The sequence below is a fragment of the Falco peregrinus genome, chromosome 4 (assembly GCF_023634155.1).
Source record: "Falco peregrinus isolate bFalPer1 chromosome 4, bFalPer1.pri, whole genome shotgun sequence".
Taxonomy (NCBI): domain Eukaryota; kingdom Metazoa; phylum Chordata; class Aves; order Falconiformes; family Falconidae; genus Falco; species Falco peregrinus.
This window is the reverse complement of record NC_073724.1, coordinates 42,372,655-42,397,001: the sequence shown is the minus strand read 5'-3', so window position 1 is coordinate 42,397,001 and position 24,347 is coordinate 42,372,655. Positions and strand designations below refer to the sequence as shown.

The window sequence follows — 24,347 nt, the reverse complement described above, 5'->3', positions numbered from 1 at the left end:
TATCTAATGCCTGCTTTCCTCTCTTTTGAGTCATGTTGCAACTAGATGTTATCATATTCAAGAGTGTTAGAATTATAGAGGTCGTGTTTTGTTTAACTCTTTTAAAAACCTGTTCCTTTAAGGGGACTGTGTAATAAAACAAGTCTTTTTCCTTGAGTTTACCTTGTAGAAGAAAAGGCTATTTAAAATATGGACGTTTACAAACAGAACTAAATTGATGAGAGATTGTGAACAACAGAAATGGTTATGTTTTAAAGCTGATAGCTAGAAAGACTTATGTGGGCAAACAGTATCCTTGTGGGAGGCTAAGATGATGTACCTGGCAAAAACTCTTAACCTAAACCAACACTTAAACAAGAAATAAGTCTGAGATGCTGTTTAGAATTGGCAGGAGTGTTGCAGTGAGCAGTGTGTTAGGAGGGGCACGTACTACAGCAAAAAAGAGGTCAATTTTGCCTGCTTTTGCAATCAGACCAAATAGTCATTTTGTGTAACTTGATTTCTTTCTAAACACTTTATGACCAATCATTAGTGTACTTAAGTTCTGAGAAGATAGTATTTAAACAGTGTCATGAAAAATAAAGCTACAAGAGTCTGTATGTATAATTAGACCAGTGTGAGAGTAAAGAAGGTAGAAGACAGTCTGTTCTAGAATGAGACAAGCTTTTACAGTTTTAGCTAAAGAGGTGTAAAAAGTTACTTTCTTGGCTACTTGTTATATCCTTTTACCTGTAGGTTACAGTGACCAGGACAGAAGTATCTTAATACATTTATGTAAATATAAAGACATCTTAGATTAAATCTTCTTGAAGGATGGATCAAGTTAACATAATTCACTTTGAACTAATCCGCCTGCTTTCCAAAAGGTCTCTTACAGCTTTGGATATGGAGCTGTTTGTCTTACAGAAGATTTCATTTTCAGTTTGGAAACATTTTAAGGCTCAAAAAAGGGTTTTTGTGTTAGAAGGTGACCCAAAACAGTGCCCTTCAGAATGATGGAAAATCAGCTAAAGGAGGATGCGTAACATGATACATAATGATACTCTCAGTATTAGTGTAAAGATTCTCAGTTTATAAATGAAGAACTGAAGAACAGGTGTTGGGTACTTTGACCAAAGTTACAACTAGAACAGAGTTGAACCCCCAAAATCTCAATATCTTAATCATCATATTTGTGTGGGCAAATTTTGATGCAGCTCACCTGAGAAATATTTATTGATACAGACAGTGACTTGGTTTTCTAAGTAGAAAGAAGCATTGACATACCTACTAAAACAGTTCCATGAATAAGACCTGTAGAATGACTGTTGTTGCTGTAGAAATTAAAAATATACTACAAAAGAAGAAAAATAAAAGCAGGAGGGGAAAAAATGAACAATAATTACCTTCTTTAGTTACTGACCCAGTGTGAGCAGCAGTGGTGTGTGGGGTGCTTTGCTTTTTAAATATTTTTTTTTTTTATTTGAAATGTGAGTGGTGTAATAATACATTTATACTTGTAGCTCAATATAATGATTGTCTTACCTTTGTAAGCAGAGATATGTACTTCAGCACAGTTATAATGAGATGGTTTGTCTGTGAAAAGTTATGTTGGTTCTGTTGGGCTGCAGTAATCCTTGAAGACTGAGGGCCACTGGTACCATAATTTTAGATCTTTCTTGAACAGGAAAGCATTCGGGCAAATTTGGGGGGGAGTGTAATGTCAAGGGAAAAGGAGATAAATACTCTAAAGAGCTATTAGTTTCTGAGCAGGTCTAAATGCAGGCTAAAAACTGCAATTCATCATGGATGCTAATTTGCATATGTACAAAATCTTACACCTTTTGGTTGTTAAAGAATGAATTACACAAAGAATTCACCCAAAAACTTCCCAGCTTCAGGATCTTGTGGTTTGACCCAAGTACCTAGAAAGTTGACTACCAGGAGTGCTTATAATTTTTTAATTGCTTCTTTCTTTATCTCTTCAACTCTGTAATACGTTTGGGATTTTGTTACTGCTATCGAGTGACATCTCCAGAGTGCTGCTTGTGCATTAGCTGTGAATTTGAAGACACCAATAAATTTTTCCATGGCTCTTTCTTCAAAGACTTTTTTGAATATACTTGTCTCCAATGCTTTACTCAAAAAATGAGAGTTAGTTCTGTTCTGCATGAAGCAGGTCTGATGACTTGCTAAGCCTCAGATTAATTTCTTCATTTGTAACTCTGATTTCAATGAAAATACACTTTTCCCTTATAGTTCAACTCCCAGTCCTTTGTTTTCAGAAACATATCTGAAATCTAATCGTTGGAATGTTGTAGTTCTGATTCAGTGGTTGAGGAAGGAGCAATGGATGTGGTTTATCTTGACTTTAGTAAGGCTTTTGACATTGTCTACTATAATGTTCTTATAGAGAAACTGATAAAATATGGACTAGACAAATGAACAGTGAGATGGACTGAAAACTAGGTGAACTTCTGGGCTCAAAGGGTTGCAGTCAGCAGCATGAAGCCCAGCTGATGGCTACTCATAAGCAGTTTACTCCAGGGACTGATACTAGAACAAACACTGGTTTAACATCTTATTAATGACATTGACGATGGGACAGAGCAATAACCTCAGCAAGTTTGCAGAACTTGCTTAACTAGGAGTGAGTGGGTGATGACCATATCACTATGCCACTGTTGAGTTATTGTTGTATTTGGAGAAGCTGGCAAATGGGGATCTCATGGCGTTCAACAAAGGGAAGTGCCATAGTCCTGTACCTTGGGAGGAATAACCTCATGCACTAGTACACTCCGGGGCCCAACCAGCTGGAAAGCAGGCTTGCAGGAAAGGATCTGGCAATCTCGGTGGAGTCAAGCCAAATACGAGACAGCAGTTCATCCTTGCAGCAAAGAAGTTCTACATACTTGGGCTGTGTTAGGAGGAACATTGTCACCAGGTCAAGGGGTGTGATCCTCTCCCTCTGCTTGGTACTGGTGAGACACATCTGGAATGCTGGGTATGGTTCTGAGCTTCCCACTACTAGACACCTACATACTGGAGTGAAGCCAGCAAAGGACCAAAAAGTTGATTAAGGCACTAGAGCATCTGTCATACGAAGAGAGGCTCAGCGAGCTGGGACTGCTTAGCCTGCAGCAGTGGTGGTTTGGGGGGGGGGAGGATATTATCGATGTATCTAAATACCTAATGATGGAATAAAGAAGACAGACTCTCTGACTCTTCTCAGTGGTGTCCAGTGGAAGGGCAAGAGGAAGCAGATTTAAATTGAAACAGGGAAGTTCCATTAAAGCATAGGGACACCTCCCCGCCCACTCATTTTTACTGTAAGGGTGATTGAATACTGGAGCAGGTGGCCCAGAGAGGTTGTGGAGTCTCCATCCTTGGAGACAGTCAAAACCCAACTGGAAGTGGCCCTGAGTAACCTGCCCTAGTTGACCTTGCTTTGAGCAGGGAGGTTGGATTAAACAATCTCCAGAGGTCTCTTCCAACCTCGGCTATCCTAAGGTTTCTGTGAGCCTTCAGAGATCCATTTCCCAAAGATCCTGCATGCCTTGGCCTATTTAACATGCTTTTGGTTGTACACAAGCATTCCCTCAGGTCTAGCTTGCTTTGGTTGTAGATGGGTTTGCTGTGTTCAAATAGTCCTTCCTGCTGATTGACCTGTTTGTGACTTAAGTGGTGACAAAAGTCTTTTGGTTTATGTGGTATTCACTTTGTTGATGGCCTGCACAAATCTGGCTGATTTTGCTTGAGATGGATGAGGCAGTAACTGTTCATATCTTGTGTTCTGTGGCTACTGAGGTCAGTGCTGTCTTAAACTAGAACCACACTGCAAAATCAAAAATCTTTGGCATTTGAACTCCTCTTCTGTAGTTGTATTGTTAGCTATGATTTTCTGTTACTGGATACCAAATGAAATCTGAGCATGACTTGTCCTCTGCCTGTCCTGAAGGCTGGGGACTCTGAACAGCTGACATTCTGACAGGCTATTCATTTTGTCAGGGGCAATAAGCAGAAGAGTTTCTGTCAAGTTGTGAAATAGCTACTATGGTTTTCATCTCTTCTTCAGCTTGAAATATTGGTGCTTGCACAGACAAGGCTGTAGCTGGGCATTTTTTCTGCCTTATGTCACATTAATCTGGAAAAAAATATATATATTTAGAATCTCTTTTTAGTAGAGAGGGTTTCTAATATTGTGCACCCTTGTTATATCTTCTGTTCTTGCTGTCCCTCCCTTTTTAACTGCACAGTTAAATCCACCTTCACTTGAAAGGAGAAGCTAGTGAAGACTGCTAATTAGAACGAGCCAGAAGGGTGGAGTAGGTAGGCAGGACACCTACTTGCTTTTATCTGACCCCAGCAGAGTCGAACAAATAAGGTGTAAATGCTTGCTCCATAGCAGTCATTCAACTTGAAGCCAGAGCTAAACTAAGATGAATGGCTCTATGTAGTTCTATAATGTTCTAATTTCAAGTCCAATCTGAAAAGAGTGGCAGGCCTGCCAACAGTAAGGAAATTGGCCACTAATTCAGCTTTTTCTGGTTTTTTCCTTCTTTTGGAAGGGGCAGGTACAACTCAACTACACTGCACAGTGTATTTGACGGAGATTGAACTAATGGTTCCAAAACAGCAGAATATCATTTCAGGCTCTGTACTGCCTATAGGCTAATTAACTAGATAACAGAAATTGTCAAGATACTGATTGTAGGGCCTCTTAACAACCCTGGCAACGTTTCACATCCTGCACTCACTTGAAATGCCTTGAATATTCCAAAGGAAAAGTTTGGTTTTCATCCAGGGGACCATGGAATGTTAATCTGGGTGGCATAGGCATTAGATCGGTTTGACCAGAAAGGAAGTCGTTAAGAGCAATGTACTAACTTGAGTAGCTCTTAGTAAGCTGCAGTATACATTACCTTGTTACTTTGATACTGTGGTTCCCATTCTAAACTAGTTGGCGGTTTCCTGCATTAGTAGTATGAAGGATTTCAGCACAGGGAAATATAGGTAACATCCACCTTTTGAGGATATGTGTATCTTAAGCTGGCCTGTAAACCAAGTTTCAGTCCTTTTTTATTATCTAGGTGGAGGGATTCCACTCTTTCTAGTTAACTACTCCAGCAGTGCGAGTTGGTGGTTTTGAAGTGGCATGGCAGAGGGTTGTAGTCAACACAGAAATAGTGTCACTAGGCCTTCTGCTTTGGCGTTGCCTTTCCCAAGTCTGACTTTGTCAGGTGCATTGTCAAAACAGGGTGTTTGCAGTGAAATGGATGAGAACATTTCTGTAAATATTGATGGTTTCTGGATTGGGTGAGAACTTTGGTATTAGGCTTCAGCATATTTAGAAGAGTGAGAATTCCTCAAAAGAGATTGTAACAATTTGGAAACAGGGTAGAAAAACTGGCACTTCCCTATGGAAGGTTTTTTTCCTTAAAGTAATTTTTAAGGTACGCTGTGAAATGACCTGAATTAAGCATGTTTTTTATTTGATTTATTGTTATGTTCCTGATCTTTTTTTGTATGTGCATTCCTATAACAAAGTCAGCAAGTGTTTGTGTTCAAAACCTGTAGCACTAAAAAACCCACAAAATTGTGTTATGGCTTCCCTGATGATGTTGTCTCTTCCTGTAAGAGGTGTACAAGGTGCCTCTTTTCCTTCCAAGAAGAGCATATTGCAAAAGAACGCAAAGTTCAATTCTGAAATATGTTGAAAGAAAACTGAGAAGCTTCAGTGCTAGCTTCTGAGCAGATTTTATCAGCTCCCTCTGAGATGTAGGAAGTCTTGACATTCTGGGTATGTCTTTACTTTTAATGCAGAATCATCTTCCAGTTAGAAGAGGTAGCTGTCTTGGGACTGAAATTTTCCCAGGAGTTCCAGTCTATCCCTAATTAATACCTACAAACACAAAGTAGCTTTTCCGTGGTAGGTAATGTTTGCTCTTCAAGAACTATTGGCTGAAAACAGAACTATGAATTTTTTTCCTTCCAGTGTCACTGACTGACCATATAGGTTAGACTATTCAGGAAGGTAAAAAAAGAGAGGTACAGGTTTATGATTTTGTGCAGTATTTAGCTCTCGCAGATATGCATGGCACAGTATATTGTTGGAGCCAGAATTATTCTCTGTCTTGGAATGTCTTCTACAGGTCTATTCTATTCTTCAGCAGTTTTGTCTGTTCTGATTCTTGGTCCCTCACACTGTCTGTGTTTCCATTGTTCTTCTCTGAACTTGATGTAAGTGCTGATTAGCTGTAATAAGTGTTGCAGACCTTCCCTTTTCGAATCCTGATCCTTGCGGGAAGGAAGTGGAAGCTGAAGGTTGTGCACATTTTACTTGCTAGACTGAAAGTGTGCTTTCTTTCCCAGAGCTTTAACTTCCTCTTTTTTTTTTTTTTTATTGTTACTTGTCATCCACTTTAGTCCTTCTGTCAAGCATCATTACCAGAAGAGGTGTGTTCACTGTTAAGAACCAGATCTTGGTGGTCTGCATTGCTAGCTGTAGGTTCTTAAATGCACATGCTTCTTTCTGGAAGTGCGCTCAGCTGTATCCACATAACATGGAGCATCATCTGTTGGAGCTCCTTACCCTTTGCCATCTCTATCTCATTTTCACAGATAAAACAAATCTTGAAATGAAGCAATGAACCAACTTCTTCTTGTTCTCCACTAGTATCTTTTTGTGCTTAGGACTTAACATGGACGTTTTCCTACATGTCTTAAGAAGTTTTTCAACATGGGTGTTTCCAGATAATTTTTAGGGTTTTCACAGATTATATTGTATCTTTACACATTCAGTACTTCATAAGTTGTGTTGCTTACTGTTAACCCAACGACTGCAGAAACATCATGTTGCTTCAGGATGGTTCCTACCTCTTGTATTGCTTCTGTTCAAAGTAAACTCTTCCCATATATGGGTGTGGCTTTTTAAATTTCTCCACAGTCATAGGGCCCTAGGATGATTCAGGTTGGATTACAAGCTCAAGAGGTCTGTAGTCCAATCCCTTGCACAAAGGAGGGTCAGCTGTGAAGTCAGAGCAGGTTACTTATGGCTTTATCAAGTCTAGAAACAATACAAAACAATGAGTGTTAAATACACTCTCACTTTTGTATTTGAACAGGACACTACCTTTTTTGAAGACCTCTGAGTTTTTTGTTTTGTTTGGGGTAAGGATTTTTGATTCGGTACCCTCTTCTCAAAGGTGATCCTATTGAATTTTTAGTTGTATCAGGAAAGGTTGTGGTGGTGAAGCCTGCTGATTTCATTTGAATATTCTTGACTGGACAAGTCATGCTTTTGTGTTTCTGAAAAGTGTTCTTGCTATTGTAATATGAAGAACTGTCTTGTAAACCTCTAGTCATCCCTTTCCTAGCTGTGTCTCCTAGCTGGGAACTCAAAATAGGCGAGAGATTATCAAATCAAAATAAATGAAAGCAAAATACCCTCTCTCCCAGAGTTTGTGTTCTTTCCCTGGAGACCTAAATTTCCCCAGGAGGATTTGCTCAGTAGGGTAGGTGAGCTGTGAATGTATGTATTTTAACTATTCTTGCAAATGAGAAGTCATTTGAGTGCAAATATTACTGGTCAGTATATGAAGATTCTTTCCTGTATGTTGTGCACATATGTATTTGCTATATGCTTATGTTATGTGCCCTGAAATCTGTAAAAAATTGTGTGTATATGTTTCAGATGAACAAAGGTGAGCTGGGGATTATGACTAAGGTGGTGCATAGTGTGGTCTGTGCCCTTTGCACCACATGCTTGAGGCACTGAAAAGATGGGACGCAGGCACAATCTAAAGCATTTTTAGGGCTAAAGATGTCTCCAAATTTAATATATGATATTGTTATACATGAATAAGCTCTGGATAGCAGTTTTAGCAAGAACTGGAAATTTTCCAGTAATCTTTCTTTGCTTAATAGTTTACCATTATTTTTATTTACAACAGTTTCAGTAGTGTACGTATATCTCATGGTTACTCCTATCTTTGTACATACCTCTGAAGTGATGCTCCAGGCTTATTTCTACAGCTGAAAAGACTGAATCAATTGGGTTATAAAAATTCATTGTTCTGTGGCATATTCTACTCAGCAGCTCTAAAGAACAAAACCATGGTTGTAGATTTTTAAGGTGTGCCTTTTAAGAACATAGGAATGAAATATTACTGTTGCTGTGATCTGTCTGAAAACATTTCTCTGTATTACCTTTGTTCAACGTGATTTATTTTTCTCAGGAGTTCTTGATTTTTTTAAAATATTTTTTTTATTTAGTTTCAAGGGAAACCTGAACTTCTGATAACAAATGTAAGTTTGGTCCACCCATGTTGCAAGAGAGCAGGAGCCATGTGGCCACAATTAGTGTAGTTGTAAATGAGTAAGTCCTGGTGACAGGCGTGGTGTATTTACAAAGTTTTGTTTCCCTTCGTAACAACAGTAGCCCAGATTCCTGTAAGAGTAGTGTGACTGTGTGTGGCTCTGCAGAAGCCTGCACAGTGTTACTAATTCTTGGTTTATAGTTAATTTTTACTTTAATTCAACTTCACTTCAAGTATCAACCATCAGTTTGAAACTAGATCTAAGCTGAAGAAAGGACTTCAATTTTTCTTCCAAACAAATGCTGATAAATAAATAAATAATATAAATATGAGTAATAGTTTAAGAAAAAAAACCCCTCCTGACGGAGCAAAACTAATCACAAATACAGAGCTAGAAATACAAATAAATATTATGTGCCCAAAGTTATGTTACCTCAATTTTGGCTGAGTGTTTAAGGCACTCACCAACATAGGTGCTTTGCCACACATGAAGAATTTTGTAACTTAAACTTTTTTTTTTGTCTCTGAAACAGTGACAGAATATCTTTATACATAGATGACGTTTGTTCTGTGTTTAAAATCTAGTTAAATTTGCATAATTTAACTTGGTTGTGTTTAAAGGTACTTAAACATAGTTTAAACAGCAACCACTGCTGAGGGCTGTTTTATATACCTCAGTGCTGGGCCATTTCACTTATTTCAAAAGGCTTTTGGTGTCATAAGGTCAAAAGAGTTACCAGATACCAAGTCTACAGCTCAGATTTTTCTGCAGCTGTGCTTTTAAAGATACAGGTTGGGGTTGGTTTTCTTTTTAGCCCTGAGAAGGGATAAGATTTCTTCTTACCGCTTCATTTTTTTTCCTCTTACTTATTTTAACATACAATTGCCTGCATTAGGTGAGTGTCATTTGTGTGCAATACCTTCTACTGAAAAAGCAGGGCAAATGTCTGTCACAATGAAACCTAAAGTGGTGATGGTGGAGAAGGGAGCACACACCCAGAAGTTTGCCTGTGTTGATCTCCTTCAGGTGCTTTGAACAAAGACAACTTCAGCTCCCGGTTGGCTTCTTTAGTTAGAATAAGTGGATTACTTATCCTGTATAGTGTATATATATATATATAAATAAGCTATCATTTCTGGTCATTGGATTCAGTGCTCTGGCCAGGTAAATGAGCCTTCATGTAGGACAATTTTTTCCAAATAATGCTAAAATCAAGCTCTGCACTATGTTTCAAAATTACAATTATTCAGTTTCATAAAAGGATATTTTTCTTGGAGATCTAGTATAGCAAGTAAATGGGGATGGTGCGCTGTATAAGAAGTAAGTTAACTAATTACTTTGCCAATATGTTATGTATATATTTGAATGTCCTGGAATTCCTACTGCTTGATGAAAATTTAGACCATCTCAATTTGGTTTCAGCTTTTGGTCTTCTGCCATGACCCTTACAATCACCTAAGCTATTTTTATGCAGTATGTAATACCATTAGCTATCCAAGCTTACAAGTCTTTTCCTTGCAGTAAGCATGTTAAGTATTCTCATGACATACATATCTCCTGCACTTCAATTTTTGTTTAAACATGGATTTGTTACTGGGTTTAGTGCCCTGTATTTAATGGTTTATATTTCAGAAACAGTCTCCTCACCTGAAAGTTCTTACAAGATGTTACCCCAGAGTTTTTAATCTTTTGACTTAAAATTGCAGAGGAAGTTCAAAGCTCTCAGGCTGAAGTGTTTGGTTACTTTTAAGCTTTTTGAACAGTGTGACAAGTTTGGCACCTCTCTAATTCTAAGCTATTGTATTTTTGTTACAGGTGAGATGGCAGGCCACCTCCTGTACCTTTCAGCCTCCCTAGCAATCTGTGTGACAAATTTATGCTAAGTCATAGAAGGGTCTTCTCAATATATCTCTAATTCACCTGTACACTTTTGGTTTTCTTGGGTCAGGGTTAATGTGGAACTGAACCTGATGTTTCTGATACATAGCTCAAGATGACTATTGCTTACCAAGCATGTTGCAACCATTCTTTCCAAATAGTATGTGTGGATGGAATTACTTTCCTTCACATTTGGTCTTGCGTGGTGTATGGCCCAGATTTGCTTGATGGGGATAAAGATCACATGGACATACAGGCTCATCCTGTGCTCCATGTACACCTTAACTATTCGCTTTTTCCTCGTGTGTCACATGTGACAAAGATTATATTGTTGTTGTGTTTCATTTCACCTGTATGGTAGTTTACTTATGTAGTAGAAGGGTACAGGTTTGGTATGTAAACATGTTCCTTTCACATTTTGGGAGCATAATGGTCAGAGCTAGAAAACTCCAGTCAGCACTTAGTAACTCTGCTTTAGTTGGTCTTTGTTACTGGCAAGTAGTGTTTGTTTAAATCTCTCACTAAGTAGTCTTAAATTAAGTTACTTTGTTTCTAAATATTTTTTCCTCAACTCTCCGTAGATGGTAAAAGCAATCCAAGTTCTACGTATCCATCTGCTTGAGCTAGAAAAGGTTAATGAACTCTGCAAGGATTTCTGTAGTCGTTACATTGCCTGCCTGAAGACAAAAATGAACAGTGAAACTCTATTAAGTGGAGAACCTGGAAGTCCTTATTCACCTGTGCAATCTCAGGTATGTTTCAAACACAGTTAGGTTTTGCTTAGGAAGTTATAACTACAGTTCTATTAGTTTGCAAACAGAGTTTCTGCAGTTTCTTGTACTTTCTCAAAACTCGTTAAGAGTAGAAAGAGCTGTATTTTTGGTGCACACCTGTGTGCCACTGCCTGATGGGCAAATTTGTTGAAATGTGCTAGAACACATTTTGGTTTATATGTCGCTGACACCACCTAAATGCAATAGCCACTTGTATTTGTTGTAGTAAATTGACAACAGTTAATTAACAACAGTTAGTATATTATGGTTGATGCTTCTGCCGTTAGGTGCTGGAAAGCAAGCTCTGCTGTCCGAGTACCTACTAGATACCTAGTCTTAGGGTGTGGCCCTTGTCTGCGTTACTAATGTGTTTGATGGTATGTATTCTGAAAAGCCTCAATTACTTTTAAACTTCACTGTCTGGACTCCTTACTGAGGTTTTGGTATCTGGAAGTGTGGAAAGGAAAGTCTAATATTAGACAAAACCAACTTTTAAAAGATTATTTTTGCATGTCTGTTACAGTCTTCTGTAGAGACAGGAGGGACTGAATTTTGCATTTGGTAACGAGATTATTCGTACATACTAAGAAATTTATAAGAGTTTGCATGGTAGGGGTTGAGTAAGAACTATCCTGAGCAGATTAAAATATTCTGGGCATCTTGAATTCTTATGCTTAATACAATTTTTTTGAAATTGAAGGAATTAAGGTAATAACTAAAATTCTAAAGCTTTGAAGTTTGTAATAAGAGCATCAAGGGTATATTCAGTTTGTCCTTTTTGCCTTGTGACTTTGGAAACTGTTTCTCTTAGTTTTTATATACCTAGAATCATTTCTCTTCTAAAATTTCTCAAGGTAGTTTTACATCTTTTCTAACAGTTGCTTTCATGAGGGTTTTCAAAGGTGTAATGGTTGGTGATAATGAGAAACTTAATGTAGGTAATGATGAACCTCTAATGAAGTCTCTTTCTCTTTGAAAGTTAATCCTGTGATTGAATTACAAATGCATTTTTAGAGCCAAAATTACACAAGCATGCTTCATCTCCTTTAAAAAAAAATATGCAAGCAACTAATTGTTTTATTTTTCTAGCAAATTCCAAGTGCCATTGCAGGCACACTCAGTCCCCAAGGGATTATGGTGCCAGCATCAGCATTGCAGCAGGGAAATGTAACTATGGCAACAGTAGCAGGTATGACATAGTGAAGAAAAACTGGCACCTTGCTCTTCATTTCTGTTTCTTTTATGGCTGTTACAAAAAATACACAAATGCTTTAAAAATTTAACTCTAATACCTGCAAAGTTGTTATAATACAGTAAAGTGCCTTATTGGTTTCCGAATGTTTAATTTATATGTGTACCAAGTATGCATGTGTGAGCGGAGGTTACATATATATATATATATATATATAAAAAATACTACGAGATTTTTCTGTGCAACACTACTTTTTTTGAAAGACATTTCAGTGACTGAGGTGTTTTACTCTCTCCCCCCCCCCCCTTTTTTTTTTCTTTTTCTTCTTCAAAAAAAGGCTAGTTTGACATGTGTTACTTACAATACTGCACTTATTAGCTGTCTCATGCTCTATAGAATTTGGAAACTAGAGTCTGTGAAATCCTTGATGGTCCAAGTTGTTCTGCTATTGTAGGGAGATGACATTTGAAGTGAAATGTTTTATCTTCTAAACAAGGTTTTAAAACAAACAGGGGAAAAAAACCCCTTGACTACAAATGCAACAAAGTGATGCAGTCTGCTCTTACGGCATGTACTTGCAGAGAGGCTGTCCTGAGACACAGCGTGTGCTTTGTGGCTTTGGTGCCCAGGATCCCCAGTGCATTCACTGAGATTGTCACCTTAGTTGACCTGAACATGTAGGTGTCACTCAGCTGACTGCCCTAACCACTCAACACACATGGGTGTGGTTTTGGTGTTGCAAGCCTGGTTGGCTGTAGTTAGCTCAGTTAAAACAAAATCATGAGTTATTTTATAGCCTGATAGTCATAGCATTTTCCTTTTGAAAATAGATTTAAAATGCCTAAAATACAGGAAAACATAATAAAATTTCATACAGATTTTTGTGGACAGAAAAAATTCTAGTGTAGCAAGGAGCACATCTTGCATGCTTACTAAAAAAGAATAGTTGATACATCATCAAAACTCTTGTATTGTCTGCAGTTCTGATGTATTTGTGTGTTTCAAGAGAATAATATGTGAAGGGCTTTTACTTACCTATGATCTTTGTTTTGTTTTAAGGGGGGACAGTGTATCAGCCAGTCACTGTGGTCACGCCACAAGGTCAAGTGGTGACACAAGCACTGTCACCTGGAACTATTCGGATCCAGAACTCTCAGGTTTGTTTCATGGGCTTCACAGAATAGTATTCTGGGTTCAAATAAATATCATTTTTTAAGAGTTTTGGTTTAAATTTAACACACTGTCAGAATAAGCTCTGTGTTCGTACACATAGTAACTAATGTAAAATTAATGGAAGCATTGCTATAGGAGTTACAAGTTGTATGATGTGGCATAAGGTCCCAGGTAGATTTTTCCATGCCACAACAGGTTATCATAGTCCCTACTTCTTAAATACAGTTTTTTACTGGTGGCAGAACAGTATAGGTACAGGGATTTTTAAAAAACAAAAGTCAATCAACCAAACAGAAACCAATAAAAAAACCCAAACCCAACAAACAAAAAAAACCCCCACCAAACCAAAAAAAGTCTGAATTATACAATTCAGTTTCAATTATTAAAACATTCCTAATTGTTGAACTAGATTTATGGCTAGATAGATTTACGATATTGCATTATGGTGCCACAATGCTGCTGTCAGAAACTTTACTTTTTATCATGATGGCAACCACTAGTACTGTGAAACCGTATATATTTCAGAATTTATGTATGTTGAGAAGCATTTTGCCACAAACCCTTCAAAATACCCAGCTGAGACTATGGGAGATCCTCACATTGGGCTCATTATACCCTCAAAGATAATAGCCAGCACCCTTTTTGGGGGAGGCTTGTAAAAGTTGCATTTGGAGAGCTCAAAGAAACAACTAAAGAAAAGGAACCATGAAAACTAGACCATCTTCAGTTACGGAAAACGTTGGCAAGTGGTAAATCAAATCATTTAGGAATCTGGGGTCAATTAAAAATGTGAATGAGGAGCTACCATCTCCACAGTATAAGATCTGTTGGTAATCACTGACTAACTGTCTTCTCTTCTTCCCCTTCTTCTGACTTCCAACTGAAAAAATAAGCTTATTCTTACCTTCTTTTTATTTGCTGTAGCATATATGTACTTGCCCATACTCTTCTTTAGAATCCATGCAGTTCTGTCCTCAGATACCTTTCAGAAAGAAATGTGTAATGTTACTCTTCTAGACTGAAGTGGGTTTGAAGAAAAACGTGTTTTATAATTCTGACCAAAAAAAAGAAAATACTGAGTGGAAAATAACACCTGTAGTCTATAAACAAAAAAAGGACCTTCTATTTGTATTTGTGGCTACTCTTCATGTTAGTACGAATCTCCAAACCCACATCTGTATGGGCTTGGATTTGTATCCTTGTCACCCATAGGAAATCCTTCTTAGAATTCTTATTCCAGTGCTTTAGAATGCTGTGGAGGTAGGGGAAAAATGCTGGGGGCCAGCTGTTGAAAGTTCATTATAAAGCCTCCATATACAAGCAGATGATTTGAAATGTAAAACATTATTTTGAAAACAAAGGTATCCTCCAAATATGTATTTGTTGTAATTTGATAATCTCGTATGCAATTTATATGCTGTTTCTTCTTATTTCTGCATAAGCATGTAACAATGTATCCCCTAATGTTCAGATAACCCATGTGCAAATGATTTGATGTATCCACAGGCAGTGAAAAAGAAAGCAAAAGTGAGAAAGGAATATGAACCTTTAGGAAAATAGTAGGAGTGTTATAAAATGAATTAATGGTTCTAACATACGTATCTTCTTGCTCTTTGAGAATTTGGATCCATTTATTAAAGCAGGATCCTTAGCGTCTTTGTTTACAGCTGTAGCATAATAATTAATTTTACTTTTGGTCCTTCGTTTAAGTCTTAAATCAGTACTGGTTTGCAGCTTCCATAGTTGTTTATGTTTGCACACAGTGAGTATATTCGGCGTTGTATTTTTCAATTGCTCTTCACATGTGCAAATGACTGCATAGGGTGGCAAGGCTATCAGATCCCTAGGGTAGTGTAGATGAGTACAGGGGATCATTAACCTGACATGTACTACATAAGTGGATTTTATTCTAAATTATAGTAAATCAGCATTTGGCTGTTGTCACAATATCACATATACAGCCTGATAACAGCTGTAATTCTTAAAACTGAAGTTACATAAAATGTGAAAACTATAGAAGTCTGATACAGCATTTTCCCTGGATAAAGACATTTTGGAATGCTATTGTAGGAGAACTGCTATTGTCTTTCCTAGCAAATAAAGTAGTTTTTTTTAATCAGCATGCCTCAAGCCTAATTTCTTTTCATTCCTTATTCACACATTGATACAGAATACTGCTATTACTATGTTAACTGCCTTATTTCTTCTAAAATTATATGTGCAGCTTCAGTTGCAATTAAACCAAGATCTAGGCATCTTGCATCAAGATGATGGCTCATCAAAAAATAAAAGAGGAGTTCTTCCCAAGCACGCTACAAATGTGATGAGATCTTGGCTTTTTCAGCACATAGGGGTAAGGACTGAACATGATCAGGAGTCACAGGTTTTTATGTAACTCTTTTATGTGATGTCTTATGATTTTGCTTCATGAAGAAGGTGAATTTATTCTGTTGTCATTTGTGTAATCTCAGTTTGGTTTTCCCTGAAGTAATTTGGAGTAGTTCCACAGTCTAATGTCAGTTGATCTTATTATTATTTTAATAAGTATGTTACATTTGTACCTCATGAGCTCAGTAAACGTTGTTCAAAGGGATCTTTCTTCATTTCATTGTGTTGAGAACTTAATGCTTTCTATACCTTCATTCATGGCGCAAGGAAGAATACTTCTATCTGTGTTCTGTGGGATATTCTGTAGAGGAGAATTTCAAATTTTCTGACTTTATCTTCTTTCTGACAATCCTTCTAATGTGTACCAAGTGTGATACTATCTTATTGTGCTTTCAGTAGAATGTCTTTCCTTTGCGTAAATACTTACCCTGAAAGGATAAATGGGTCTCAAGTTATATCGCGATGTTTAGCTGATTGGTACTTTTCACTTGCGTCATTTGGCTGTTGTAAAATAGTTGTAGGGAGACTGCATGTATGCTTCTAATGTTGCATACACTCTCTTCATCTATTTAGTTCAGAGTAGCTTTATTTAACTAGAAAATGCTTGTCAGTACTCATACGACGTTGCCTTCAGAGAGCATAACTAATCAGACCTTATCATATGCCGTGTTGCCCAGGGATCACGCTGTTTAACAAAGACTGTCAGCCATGAGAGGCTTTTTCTTCTGAATTACACATCAGTAGTTTAATGATATCATATAACTTTCCTGGATAAAAACAATTTTGTGTAGTAAAGCTCTCTTTGTTAAATTATTTTTATCTATAAAAGTTTGTGAGGTTTCTAAAGTTCATTTTTTAATGAGTCAGATGGTCTTAATCTAGCAGCTTTAATCAGTTGTAATAAAGGAATCCTTATTTTTGATGAGGAGTTGAAACGTTTATGCTTTTTTTTTTTTTGCTTTTTTGTCCTGTTTAGCATCCATATCCAACAGAGGATGAGAAGAAACAGATTGCAGCACAAACAAATCTGACACTACTCCAGGTTAACAACTGGTAAGAGCAAAAACTTACTTAATGTCTGTCTCCATGTGCTTACAAGGTAGAGAAATAGTTAGGAGTATAATTTGGACATCTGGAGTTGAACTTACTGGTCTGCATATGTTACAAAATACATATAAAACCACAAGAATTATGCACTGATACACAAGCATATTATTCTAATAGTAAGGTATAATAATACCTGTGCCATTTAGATTATATAAGGGCTCCAGAAAACTTTGCAGCATTAAGGAATTACATTCTGTTCTATTGCTGAAAGAGACGGAAGTACTCATGTGTCTCTTCTGCCAGTGAAGAAATTGAAGTTTAAAGGCATTTAGTGACCTGAAGCTCTGAAAAGTGTTCTCTGGTAATCATGGTTGCAAATGTTGTAAGAAGTTACCAACAGCAGATACTATTCTGCTTTTGTACCAAAGGATGCTGTCTTCTGAGTGTGATGTCCAAATGGAGAGTGTCAGTACCTTAACTACTCTAGTTCATGGTTCAACATGTTTTAGCATGTCTTGTCTTCACTAGAGGCTTAAGATAATACCCCTGCCCTGGGAGAGTAGAGGAGTGAGGATGCTGACATGCATCCTGTTCTGCTTGTGGTATCGGTTCCTAAAATTATCGCAGCTAAGTCCAACAGGGATCTTCCTCAGATGTCAAAGATGATGCTGGCTGCACAGCTGCAGAGGGGACCAGTGGGGAAATACTTAAGATAGTGGCAGTACACTGGTTCCAAAAAGTAGAACAGTATAACAATGCCTGTGTGATGCAGTACTAACAGAGCTCTGTGGTACTGGGATCCAACTAATGTCTCTGCAAAGCATTGCATTCCACCACGTGGACCTGCCAGCTACACCCTGCTTCCTTCCATTGCAGGTGGAGATGGGTCCTGGATGTGTTTGTCAGTTTAGCAAGGGGTGCTATCCTCAATCACAGCACCTTGCCACAGCTAGCTGTGTTGACGTTCAGTTAACTGGTGGCAGTTAATTAAGATGTAGTTTAAGTATTTTTTTGTTCACTAGCAGAAAGGGGAAGGGCAACAATTAGCATGCTAAAGTAAACAAGTGAAAATAGAGGAACCAAAAGGAATTGGGAAAGAGCTGAAAAATGTGTTTGCTATTGTCTCCTGGATCAGGAACCAGACGCTGGAAAGCCAGAGAGCCTATAAAATAAGTAATACGGGAGCTTAAGGAAGTAAGTGAAATTAGACCAAACAAACTAGGTTAGGCAGGGGCTAGGTTTTAGGTGAACCCTACTGAGAGGGGAGTATCAGCTTTCTGGACTGTGCTGTCAGCAAATTATGTGGTGCTTAGTTTTTAATAAGATCTTGAAATGTACATCTGTCATACTGTCTGGAGAATTTCTCCTTCTGAGGTGGGGGAAAAAGTGCTACTAGCAGCAAAATGATAGAAGTACTTTCTTGGCTAGTTTGCCAAAATCAAAGAATGCCAGTGTTCCAGGAGCGGTATTGCACGTTAATAAGTGTGTCAAACCAAGCTGGTAGGGAGAAGATTTTATATTATGAATTTTTTCTTCCCCACTGCGTGCTTTGTAAATCTGAGAGAGAATTTACAGCCAACTGGTCATAAGCATTTCTTGCCTTTGATTGTGTTCAGGTTTATCAATGCTAGAAGGCGAATTCTTCAGCCAATGCTGGATTCCAGTTGTTCTGAAACTCCAAAAACGAAGAAGAAAACAGCTCAGAACCGACCAGTTCAGAGGTTCTGGCCTGACTCCATTGCCTCAGGAGTTGCTCAGCAGCAATCTAATGAGCTTACAATGTCAGATGGTAAGGAGAGCCCACTAAACCACAGATAAAAAAGTTAATTCCTCTGCAACAGGGAAATGAAGGGTTTGATGCCTTTGGAGGGAGGAGAACTTCTTGGTATTTCAGTATAGATTTTAAATCTGGAAAAATATAACAGAAATGTATCAATTTTTCCCTCTAATTTTTTCCTGTGTTTGCGGGGGTGGGGGGGGTATTTTATTGGAATTTATGTTGGGAGACTGTTTTATTTCAAAAGTTAGGAAACCACAGAGAAAAGGTTAGATGTACAACTAAGTTCTCTCAGTATGTGTATGCATGTCAGTAGCGTTCCATTTGATTGGCAATATTGGACTGAAGTTTCAGTTTTCTGACTCCCCATTCTGTTCACATTCCTTTCACTACTGTTAGAGAGACTGAGCATCTGCAATTCTATGTATGCCTCATGTTTCAACTTGAACATTGAGAAGCAGAGAAATGTTACAGAGCTGCTAAAGACTTTGGCGCAACTTCCTTAGCATCAGGTCAAATAGACTCAATTTAAGAAAGATAAATAATTCCTTTAATCTCAAAACCATCCTTTCTGTCCTGCTGCCTGCTGCTTTATTCCTTTGCAGTTTGTATGAACTTGTCACTCAGTCTCCACTGGATTTGACAACAGCTTTATCCATTTAAGTCACCTTGAATCTCAGTGAACACTCCCTTTTTTTTTTTTTCTGCAATGGATTAAGCTGAAATACTTTGCAGAAACGGTCCTGTGATGACTTGATTGGAGAATTGCTCTAATGGGTGTTCATGACACAGCTAAGTTTAAGATTCCTGGCCAACTTAATTTTGTCATTTTCTGATATTTAAGTGTTTGCCAACCTATATAGCTTTTATTTTAATTTAGTTCTTTAAGCTTTCTTCCTGTCGATTAGAAGTAAATTCTCTTATATATAAAAATGTATAACTTAAAATTAGAAACCAAGGAAGATGCTAAAATACTATGATTGTGCTTCTCCAGGTGCTGTTGTAACAATTACAGCTCCAGTCAACATGAATGTAGACAGTCTCCAGTCTTTGTCATCTGATGGTGCTACTTTGGCTGTTCAGCAAGTTATGATGGCAGGGCAAAGTGAGGATGAGTCTGTAGACAGCGGTGAAGATGATGGAGGAGATCTCTCAACAACGAATATCAGTGGGCTGGTCTTGGATAACAGCGATTCTCTGCAGTAGGAAGCAAGAGAGTGTGACAATGTTTAGGAAAAAGAATGGACTGACTGACTGACTTTTTATAGTTTGCACAGCAAACATTTTACACAAGTTTTATTTCTAATATGTTTTATATGTAGATATAGAAGGGTGCACTTTTTTGTATTTCATAGTAAGCTTAAAGAGTGTTTTTGCAGGTGCAGCAACTTCTTTCAAATGTGTTTTTTAATTTCTTTTCCTTATTTCAGAAAATTATATCTAGTAATATAAAAGACCACATGGGCACCCATTTGTTCTATGAATTGGAAGTGCTGCAATTTCTAAAGAATTACACAGTTTCATTTAGTGCTGTTATTTAACAGCTTTTGATGGGGAGGTGATGTAAATTTAAAGCATGTGACACTAGTGTGTGAAACTTGATCGTTAAGTTAGATGCATATATTTGAAAGATGCTTCTGCACCTTAAAAACTGCTAGTCTGAGGTGGACAGCAACACACATAAAAAGAAAATGTTAATGTGTGATTAAGTAGCGAATGTATGGCAATTTAAATAAGTTTAGTTTCTCTCATAGTCCGTGAGCCTGTTTATCATTTGCTATAAAAACTCCTATTTTTACCTTGCCGGGGTTATTGGATAAAAAATATTTTTATAAATTCACTAGGAATTGGGATGACGACTGTATTAAGCAGGAGGGGGAAAAAAAAAAAAAAGAATTTCCAGAGGGGAAAAAAAATAAATGTTTAGTATTCCTATTTGGAAGGTCTGAAAACTGACCAAATTTAATAAACAAGCCTACACTAGCATTCTATGATTCTCAGCTATCCCACAGTGATATACTATATTTGATAATAGCATAAGAAGGGCCCACTGTTTGATGGGATTTTGATATTGTCAAACATTGATTTATAATATGTGTAAACTACTATTCAATTTACATTAACTCTGTATCTAGACTTGTATCTGAAGATATTTGCTAAATGAATATTCAGGTAAGTAAATTCAAATACCCACAACTTTTCCAGTTGTTAGAGAAATTTAACAGTTTATAGTTTGTACAGCTGAACCTGAAAAATGAAGAGTTGCCTACTATACAGTCATGAATTCTGCTATCACTTTGCTATTTTATTGCATTTGAAATACTTTCCCCTAATACAAAAAGAAATATAACTTCAGGATTTATATAAAATTTCTTCAAATCTGAACGTCACTACCAGAGTATACAGCAGGCTTTATTAGAGTAGAAAATCAGTGTGTGTCATTTAAAAACTAGGAGCTAGTGATGAAAACACTTCTTTTTTTTTGTTTTGTTTTGTGATAACAGGGTTTTTTTTTTGTTGGGTTTTTTTTTTTTACCCCAAGAGTTTGGAATCTGTGTTTGTCTATGAACAGTTACTTTTGGAACTTTCTGTTTCCCATCATTAACTACAAGTAAGACTCCAAGAGTTTCGTGGTATGATCAACATCCTCTTTTCCCCCTGTCCATTTGTCACAATGTTGGGCTAGATCAAAGCCAGAACTTCCTTCTGATTTAGACTGAATCTAGTTGCATTTCTAATGTGACTGGGAAGAAGATGTTAGCTTTTAGAATCTTTAGACATTGTATTTGAAGAAAGCCCTTTGACAGATGCAAATATTTAATTGAATACTTAATTTCTGCTTAGGTCCCGTTGATTTCAGTAGGATTAATGCATGTACTTTTTGACATGCTTAAATGGTTGGATTGTCTTCCAAAGCAAGTGTAAGTTGGTATGAAGAAAAACTTCAGAAATAAATGTCAGTAGCATTGGTATACATACATGGAGAATAATACTAGCTTTCAGCGACTAGTAGGTATTCTGAAAAATTGGCATTGGGTTTTACTCAACACAAGTGGTGTTTCTGCTATGGCTTTCGCTTATTCCTGGCTGAGGATCCTGCTTCTTAGTTCAAATGCTGTAATGATCCACTCCAGCTGGAGTGGTAATTTCTAAAGAATTTGTTTTCTTCTAACTTACCTGTTTTGCCACTAATGTGCCATGTTTGTTAAAGAGCATAGTAAATCAATAATGACAGATTGAATTTGGCAGGCTTTGACATAGCATAACTATCTCGAAGGTTATTGTCAAATTCACTTTGACCCCAAAATATTTTAAAAGGCAAATGTCATGTACAAATGATGCTCCTTTCGAAACATTCAACCCACTGTCTCCTATAAAAGATACCTGAGATGACTAGAACAGAGACAGATTCTGTATTTTTCTTCTTAGTTGTTTTGGTTTTGATTTAACTCCCTAAGTGCTTTATCACCCCCCTCAGCCTCCATTATATAGTAGGTTATATTGGTTGATCTGGGGGATTTATTCAGCTAGTCTTGTTCGTGTTTAATAGTACGTTAATCTTGTACATGACTCTGTGCAACCTGCTCTAGGAGAACCTGCTTTAGCAGGGGGTTGGACTAGATGATCTCCAGAGGTACCTTCCAACCCCGACCATTCTGTGATTCTAGCATGTAGGCAGGTAATAGTCTGCTTCTCAGTGTGTACAGGCCTGTGAACAAATGTATGCTTTTCAAAATCAACATACACTGGAAGAACAGGCCATTTCTCACTATCTCCTTTCCCTCCCTTGACCAGTTGCTGCTGCCTCAGATGTGGCAGCAGAGCCTTCCCCAGCCTGCGTTGAGCTGGTCGTGGAAGCAGCTTAGCCAGCAGAGCTGTTGGGGTAGCAAGTGGCCAGCAGTGAAGGGAAGGGTGGTCTGGAGGTAATGTGGCAATGGACACTTGCCCGCACTTCAAAACTGAGAACTGAGATCCTAAAAAAGAGAGAGGGTATTAAAATAATATCTATACAGCTGGGCTGGAAAGAAGGTTCAGGAATATGTAGTTTATGTGCCACTTGGAACTCAATTGGAAACAACCAGGCGTCAGGGTTTGCCAACTTCTGAAAGTTTATTTTTCAGAAAAAAACTTTTATCTGGTTAGCTGCTTTTTTATTCCCCCACCTTACATGCAGCAGCAGTTTTATTCTTCTGAATCATTTGTGACTTTGCCTTCAGCAAGTTTATTAGTACCTGGCAAGTGAAGTTGACCAAATTTACTGTGAAAGGGGGAATATGGAATAGTTGTACTGTCAGATTAGAAACATAAACTGGTAGGGATTCAAATTCCTAAAACTGAAAAGGGTTTACCAGTGTAACAAAGGTATTGTTTAATATATGGAACTCAAACCTTGTCTTTTAATTCAGTGAGAATTCTGTAGTGAGTATGAACTGCACAGACGGGCTTGTTTGTTCCACGATTTTTAAAAAAAGAAGAAAAAAAAAAAAAAGTAGCATCCTTAATTTTTTGCTGTCTAAGAAAGATTGCTGGTTTAAGAAAGATTGCTGGTTTAAGCAAAGCATCACTATTCAGGAAAGGTACATGTTTACATTAGTTAAAAAGACTTTGTAGGGGACCTAACTTTAAACCCATGTATAATTCCTCCCTTACCCCTAATTAAAGTCGTATTCATATGCAATAGAATTAATTTGTTTTTTAAATCGGTGTAATTCTTCTGCAGTTATGATCATTGAAACTTTTAATTTTTCTTCCATGTAATCAAGTTCATTAACCCAAAATGGGGTTCTCAGTCCAATTTTTTCCAAGATTTCTGTAACAGGCAAGAGAAGTTCCTGTTATTCTTTAACTTTAGAAACACTGCATTTTAGTAGAACAGTTCTGAGTCAATGAGGATATATTTTTAAATGACTGTTCCAAAGAAATAATCACATTGGAAAACATTTAGAATTGGCAGGCATGGCTCTGGCTCTGCAGAGAGTTTCCTAGATCTGGATGTTGGGTCAAAGTGGAGTCCTGCTGACCTCAGGGAAACTCCTTAAGGCTGCACCTCAGGCTGCATTTACCTGTAAGAGAATTGGTTCCTTGTTCTGGTGCCTGATCACTGTTAGGAACTTCTTAGAGAGCACTCCAGCTTCCTCTTGCCTGCATACCTAGGTTTTCTTTCAGTGGAAACCAGGGTACGGACAAAGGGTTTAGAAGGGCAGGAATTCATGTTGACCTGGTGTTCACCATGTACCGTTTTGATGTTCAGAATACAGCCAGGAGGCAGACCTACACTGAGGAATTAAGAGTTCCCAGTCCCTGTGTTTTAAAAGTAGCTTCAGGTATATGGATGTTCTAGTGGAGTGTGGCCACAAAGACTTAATGCATGAATAATGTATTTATTTGTTTCTGAAATAATTAGAAGGCAGTTCAGCTTCCTGACTTGATGAACTTGACAGCCCAGAGGATGCAGCAAAGCCTTTTCAAAGGATGATAGTTTCATAAAACCGTTAGGCTTGTAGCACTTAAACAAAAAACCAGAACACCCTGGTATTTTGAAAAATTGGAACACATGCATCTAATTGTAATTAAAGTCAGTTTAAGATTTCTTTTCTGAAGTTGAGTTGTCTTGGGAGTGGGAGAAAAAAAATGAGTATTTGTCTATGCAAGACACAACTGTCAAAAATGTGTGAATTACCCATTTTTAGGTGCTGTGTTGTTACTGTCTTTCTGACTTCTGTTACTTTGATTAGTCTTTTAAACCTTTCAGCCTTATATTCAGCTTACTTTTTAGAGCTGAAGAGGCAAAATGTAGTTTTGAAATCCTGTTGGAAATGTA

General features: G+C 37.5%; 1 protein-coding gene across 4 annotated transcripts in view; it reads left to right on the top strand.

Annotated features, from left to right (window-relative positions):
* Window positions 1-24,144, top strand: part of PKNOX1 (PBX/knotted 1 homeobox 1) — a 45,132-nt gene extending 20,988 nt beyond the window's left edge. For 3 of the 4 annotated variants that reach the window (XM_055801347.1, XM_055801348.1, XM_005229467.4), the window contains 7 exons: window positions 10,758-10,928; window positions 12,039-12,138; window positions 13,201-13,298; window positions 15,539-15,667; window positions 16,679-16,755; window positions 18,366-18,538; window positions 19,521-24,144. In XM_055801347.1, the coding sequence (XP_055657322.1) occupies window positions 10,758-10,928; window positions 12,039-12,138; window positions 13,201-13,298; window positions 15,539-15,667; window positions 16,679-16,755; window positions 18,366-18,538; window positions 19,521-19,732 (960 nt within the window). In that variant the 3' untranslated portion in view covers window positions 19,733-24,144. The remainder of the gene's footprint in view (window positions 1-10,757; window positions 10,929-12,038; window positions 12,139-13,200; window positions 13,299-15,538; window positions 15,668-16,678; window positions 16,756-18,365; window positions 18,539-19,520) is intronic. The other variant, XM_027785861.2, reaches the window with a different exon arrangement.
* The last annotated feature ends 203 nt before the right edge of the window (window positions 24,145-24,347 follow it).